Source organism: Primulina huaijiensis, chromosome 4 (assembly GCF_012295235.1).
Source record: "Primulina huaijiensis isolate GDHJ02 chromosome 4, ASM1229523v2, whole genome shotgun sequence".
Taxonomy (NCBI): Eukaryota; Viridiplantae; Streptophyta; class Magnoliopsida; order Lamiales; family Gesneriaceae; genus Primulina; species Primulina huaijiensis.
Window position 1 is genome coordinate 19156948 of NC_133309.1, and position 7059 is coordinate 19164006.

The window sequence follows — 7059 nt, forward strand, 5'->3', positions numbered from 1 at the left end:
CTTACCGTACCGACTCGAACACCCATAACTTACTCATAGGAGCATATCATTGTGTTTTGAATGAGAGGATTGTTTCAACTTTCATATGATATGAATAAAACCAAGCAAACAGCTCCTGTAAGTAAGCCAAAATATGACCAAAAAAAGCATCTTGGGTTTAAAAACTGTTAATAGAATTTGATTATCAATTATATTTTGAAACATGATTCAATGTTCAAAATTTTTATTTGCAAAACATTTTTTTAGTAAACTACAGTATCAACCTGTGTCAGTAACAATATAATTGACTCTTCTCTGCTGCATTCGCAGTAAATAAAATGAACAAAGAAAGCGAGTGGGAGAGAGAGAGAATGTCCAGGTGTAAAGGAAAGCCATTAATGAGCTTGTTAGAGTTTAAATCACTCCTCCCATGAAAATAAATGATAAATAAATATTTTAAAAAGGATGCAGAATGTACAACTGGCTGTGTGGCGGGTGCATCCCTGACCTGTGACAGACGATACATTGAAATTTTCTGGCCAAGGAAAGGAAAAAGACAATGCAAGAAACAAGGGAAAAAAGTGAGGTGGTAATGTTGTTGCTGAGGTAAGTAAATTGCAGGCTTGGAAAGCACAAATTGCCAGTCTCCCTTTATCTCTCTTCTTTCTGTCTCCTCGGCTACACAGATCTTTGTTTTTCTTTGCTTTGCTTGGTGGAAGGAAAAGGCTAGTCAAGAAACAGGAAAAGAAAAAAAAAAGAAGAAGAATAAAAACCCATGTGTGTAATGATCATTTCAACCCAGAAGGTGAATTTTCACTGTTCACCATCAATGATAGCCTTGAATTGGTTGGTGGGCTACGATTGAGGTGAATAGAGGTCTCAGCACATCTTTTAGGCTTCGTTTCCGGACCCCACTTTGGGAATGTGTTTTCGTGCGATCTGAGCTTTTCTGAAGGGAAGTTTTTGTGGATTTTCTTTTGTATTGTTGCCTTTTTTCTGGTGGAAGATCCATGAGAATGAACCTACAAGAGGTTTTGTGTAAGGCACAGTAAAACTTGTTTTTTAAACTTGAAAGGCAGTAGTTAAAAACAACTCAGCCATTTTTTCCTCCATCAAAGATTTCTTGAAAATAATTTCTTTGGTTACTTAGTCCAATCATCACAATGAGGAAGCATGGATGGCAGCTTCCCTACCATCCTCTCCAGGTATTATTTTCTTCGTTTTTCACGAACACACACAATTATTCACTCTCTAATGTGTACCGCCTATGGATGCATTTATTTACATTTTCTTGATTTGGTTTTGGATTTCTTTGGGATGTTAAACTGCTTTGAACTAGGATATATGTGCGTGTGTGCAGGTGGTAGCTGTTGCTGTTTTTATTGCTTTGGGATTTGCTTTCTATGTTTTCTTTGCCCCGTTTCTGGGAAAGCAGTTGTTCCAATACATAGCTATGGGAATTTACACTCCTCTTGTAAGCACATTGCTTCTTTCTTTTGAGATTATTTCTTCTCCATTCTGGCATTGAAGTTTACCATTTTACTGGCCTGTTGGGAAACGTAGATCTGTGATTTCCAATTCTTGCTTCTTTCTGGTTATACCGGGAAATTAACATTTTTCCTGGATGAGTCTTTAGTTGAACTTCACACTCCTCTTTACTCTGCCATTTCATTTTTCAAATTTTTAATTCTATTGTTGAAGGATTTTTAAATTGTAGATAAGCATTAAAGTTACTGAGGCCCGTCACTGATGTAAAGGACTCTAAGATGCTTGTTCTTTGGAGATTTGTCACTTGTACAGGGCATTTAAGGAGCCACAAGTTCCTCCATCAAAGATTTCACTAAAGTAATTTAAAGATTGTGGGTTGTCTACATTATTATTTGCCTTTGGGAATTATAGAATATTGACTTTTTTGACTATCTTTTTATTTTGTAACTTTACTTTTCATGCACTGGTCCTGGTTGCATCTTTGCTGAGAAGTAAATGGATTTATTTATGAAAATAAAGGAGTCCTAAGATTTACAGGTATTCTGTCCAAATGTTTCAAACTTTTTTATGTTGAAATTGGCGAACATGATTGATTAAATTAAAATATATGGTTTCTTGGTTGGCTGCAAGCTGTATTCATGAAGTTCATTGGCTGGTTAGGTAAAGTAAGATGTTAAACTTTGGTATGCTTGACAATTTTTTACAGTCTATGTGGTATTAGCAACATTTTTCACATCTTTTGAAGCTGAGACTGCTGGTGCGTGCAATCTTTTGAAAATTTAGCAACTATTCTCTTTGTATGAAGCCATTACGATCTCATAATGTACGCTCATAATTAACTTCTTGTAGATCGCTAATATTAAAGTTAGTTAACATGAAAGGAGAATTCATGAAGTGTAATAAATTTAACTGGTGATTGTTTTTTTTTTTTGAGTCGTTCAGAATATCTTTTTGGACATGGTTGTGGCCTGTGGGGTTAAGATATGAATATGCACTTCTATATACTTATATTCTTACGCTTTTGTATTGCCATTTCACAGATTATATTTGTGTTTGGCCTCTATGTATGGTGCACAGCTGTTGATCCTGCGGATTCAGGAGTCTTTAGATCGAAGAAATACCTTAAAATTCCTGACAACAAAAAACAACCCAAATTAAATGTGCCTATTCTCGGTGGAAGGTCAAATTCTTCAATTCAAGATGCCAATACTACTATAACCCGAGAGCATACGAATGAGGAGAGCGAATATGACGTTCATTCAACAGCAATATGTGATGCCGAACCTGAAAAGAAGAATCCCTCACTTCATCATAAGCCCTTCTTCACTGCTCTGCTTGCTTTATTGCCTTGTGCTTACGTTTGTAATTCTCATGAAGAATCTTCTGAGCAACAAATGAGTGAAGATGGGATGTTCTACTGTAGTTTGTGTGAAGTAGAGGTGTGTAGTAATTGCTTCCTGCATCGAGAATTGAGATACTCATCCCCACAAATATTTAAGATATTGTGCTACATGTTGATATACTTTGACTTGATATTCTCAGTTTTCTAAAAATCGGCCTAGGCACTAGGCCACTGTTGACCGCATCGAAAAGTGCTTGTTGGCTAGGCGGACTTAGGCGGCCGAAAATTATTATTATTTTTTGGGATTTTTGGGGTTATTTTCTAAAAAAAGTTTCCAATTTTAAAAAAGTAAAAAGTAATTTTCTCATAGGCCCTAAACTAAAGTCCAACAAGAAATTTGATTTGTTTGACACCAAAATTCATCTTATTATGTTGATACCGTTGAATTTGCCTAGCGACACCTAGTCTCCTCTAGCGCTAGCGAATTTTTGAACCTTGATATTTCTTAGGTTCAAGTGATTCAATTGACAAGTACCATTTTACAGGTTTATAAGTACAGTAAGCATTGCAGAGTTTGTGACAAATGCGTTGATCGTTTCGATCACCACTGCAGGGTACGGCACACCACTTTCTCTTGCTGGTTAGAGTTTTTGAAACAAGAGCTTCTTATTACTTTCTTTGTTTTTGCAGTGGCTAAACAATTGCATAGGCAAAAGAAACTATCGAAAGTTTATTACACTCATGTGTTCTGCCCTGCTCCTGGTATGCTCAAAACACCAATTGTTCACAAGTCTGAGTATTTTGTATTATATGACTTTCCGCTTGATCCTGGTTTTCTTAGGAATCGAGACACCTGCATTATTTTGTTTACTATGTTTTAGCCCATTTTTTGTAAGCTACACCAAAATATAATTCATTTTCCCATGTACATCAAGCTTCATCTTCCTCTTTTTCTTCTATTTATTGTCCCTGTAATTTAGTTTGCTTGACCCCACATCAAGATTTCCTCCTTGAATCGAGAATTTTCATGATACGTCCCTACTGGAGGTGACCACTTATCTCGTCGGACTTTAGCTAAATCCTTGAGGTTACCTCTAAAATGTGATTGTATTTTCAGGCCAGAAAGTTTCTAATTCAGTTAATATTGACATTTATTCTTGATTGGACTTGAGATTGCAGTTTATACTTCAATGGTCAACTGGAATCCTTGTGTTGATATGTTGTTTTCTTGAGAGGAAAAGATTCTCAAAGGACATTAGCTCCAAGTTAGGAAGCAGTTTCACCATGGTTCCTTTTGTTATTGTTCTGGTGGGTATTTTTAGTACTTCATTTTAGCAATTCAGTATACCTTTGGCTTACATTTGCTGTATTCCGAATGATAAATGAAACTCTGTTTTCCATAATATAGTCAGTCTGTACCATATTGGCAATGATTGCGACCCTGCCACTTGCTCAGCTCTTCTTCTTTCATATTCTTCTGATAAAGAAGGTTCAACTTCATTTTCCTTTCTACGTAAAGTCGTTTTTTGGCTGATAATTGTGACAGAGTTGACAATTGTCCATGTTGGATTGACAGGGAATTAGCACATACGATTATATTATAGCTCTCAGGGAGCAAGATCAAGCAGGAGGGCAGCAGAGTCCTCAGATGTCTCCTGTTAGTTCTATTACTGGATTAAGCAGTGCCAGCTCATTCAACACTTTCCATCGAGCTGCGTGGTGCACTCCTCCGCCTCTCTTCCTTGAAGATCAGGTTAAAGTTTTCTGAAGTCATCATATCTTTTGAGTAACTTTATAATTATCAACTTGCCGTTTCATTATGGTTGCGAAATACTGACATGAGGCTTATTTATTGATATCGTGACTTTTATGGTCGTTCTGCAGTTCGACGTAGTCCCTCCTGAGACTGGATCTGTCAGTTCGCTTGGCAAAAAAATGGTTGTGGAGGAGCCATCAAAGAAAAAGAATCATGCTGCTGTAAAGATAAGTCCATGGGCGTTGGCACGTTTGAATGCCGAGGACGTGTCCAAGGCTGCTGCTGAGGCGAGAAAAAAGTCGAAGATTTTACGGCCTGTGGCAAGACAGGAAGCGCCTTATTCTCTTGAGACAGACAGTAGTTTTGGAAGTAGTGGACGTCGCATGGCCCCAAATCCTGATAATAGTAGAAAGAAAGGCAGCAAGCGAATTCGTCTTCCTACTGAGATTCCCTATATTTCGAGTGTAGATGCCAAAAGCAAGAGAGACAATCATATGATCATCTCTGAGACATCAGCAAGCTTGATGCCTGTACAACTTGAAACTAGAAGTGCTTTCAGGCCAGGACGAACCATGCCAAGCTCAACTGGTAATGTAGCTTCATCTCCTGACAGTAGCTTAGGTTCTCCTGATGTCCATCCTTTTCGAGGTTCCTCACTGGGAGTCGAAGAAGCTAGGCTATCGGCTGCTGCCATGGTTAATCAGAACGAAATCCCATTATCAAGATCGACTAGTGGTGGATATGACGCTTCCGGAGGGGAAGATAGTGACCAAGTACCCACAAGAATTCTTCACAGATCCAGCAACTGGAGTAGCCATCTGTTTGGCACCGAACAAGATAGAACCGCCAAGAAATTCATGCCACCATCTTCATCCACAATGTCATACCATAGAAAGGTTTGAAGAGAGTAAAGCCTGAGAGTAAGCCTCATGTGTCCATGTTACAGAATGTAGATTCTTGTGATTTTTTCTTCATCTGCTGGCATTCAAAATTCTAATGAACTTTTGGTACTTGGATATCGATTTTTATAGGGTCGCCTGCCTACGACAAGAACGATATGTTCAGCTGCGACATTCTATCGATATTTTAGTGCTCTTTAAAGAGCTCAGATTCACGGAGAACTTGGTGCTTTATACATGTTCTAAAGATTACCAAGGCATTTCATTGAGACATGATATCCAAGCAGAAAAGTTCGAAATTCAAATAATATAGTAGCATAACTGAACCATTAGCTCAGTAGTGCCTCGAAAATAAAAATTTATTGTTTATAGAAAAATAAGAATTTTGTTACATCTAATGATAATAAACTTAAATGATAATAAACTTAAAAAATTTAACTGACGAATATAAATTTTTTTGTGGTAAATTGCATACAATCAACTTGTGAAATATCAAAACAGCCTATAATTCTTTGTGAAAAATAAATAAGCATCAACCCCTATGTTTTTTTAAAAAGAAGCTTAAATAACCTCAATTTCATAATTTTAGGTGTATGTGCTTTTAATATTTATGACAATAATAGTTTTTGAAGTAAAACTATAATATGATTAAAAAAAATAAAATTAAAATATCACAACTTGACTAGAAAACAAAAAAGAAAAGAATAATGTGATTTATATTCATTTGTCTAGATTACATTTTGAATTATATGTAGAAAGTATTATAAAAAATTATTTATACACAACATAAGGGGCTAGAATCATATTAATATCTTTATAAAGTGTCCATGAGCATTTTGTTGGATTAATTAAGTTTTGCTGATTTAACAATAATAAAGTTTTGATGATTTAATAAAATACTACTGCTTTAAAGAGTAGCTAGCATAAATTCATATAGAAAAACTGAATATTCATGAATAAATGTTTTCCCAAGCCAAATTGAATCCTCAAAAGTAACCTGAGTATGAAAAGGAAACTGATTTACTAAGCTAACAGATTCACAAGGGCTACTAAATCAGGTGATTCAACGTATAGACTCTGGAGATTGTTCAAAACATTGTCTTTAAGAATCAGAGCCTAATCGGCGAGGTCAAAATGAATATTCACCGTACAATAACTTTTCAATCGGTTAGAGTATCAGATTTCATGCGCACTATCAGAATGTACTATTTTTCAAAAAAGACGATGACGTGACACAACAGTTACTATATTTAGAAACGACAATCAAATTCAAAAGGTCGAACTTTGGAAACTATGTCTATAAATAGATCAGTTTTGAAAACATTTCAATCTCTCTCGAACATATGCACAATCTACATTCTTTACACGAGCCTTGTTCATTTGTATATTCTGCTTTCATAGCCTAACTCATAAAACATACTTTGAAGCACAAACTTAGGGTCTAAATCAGATAATTGAGGATCAACTGTACTAAGTGTATTTAGTTAAAAAAATATATGTAATTGACAGTAAGAGTCTTAATGATTAGATTATTTAATTTGTAAGAATAACTAGGAGTTTCAGTAAGCCACTGATAATCTGTGTTAGAGTGTGTT

General features: G+C 35.9%; 1 protein-coding gene across 1 annotated transcript; it reads left to right on the plus strand.

Moving 5' to 3' along the window:
• Positions 1-348: 348 nt before the first annotated feature.
• On the plus strand, positions 349-5702 carry LOC140975339 (probable protein S-acyltransferase 22). The gene is made up of 9 exons (XM_073439000.1): positions 349-1184; positions 1340-1453; positions 2508-2906; positions 3355-3423; positions 3500-3571; positions 3989-4117; positions 4218-4298; positions 4386-4562; positions 4694-5702. The coding sequence occupies exons 1-9, from the start codon at positions 1143-1145 to the stop codon at positions 5465-5467; spliced, it is 1857 nt and encodes a 618-aa protein (XP_073295101.1). The 5' UTR covers positions 349-1142; the 3' UTR covers positions 5468-5702.
• Positions 5703-7059: the final 1357 nt, after the last annotated feature.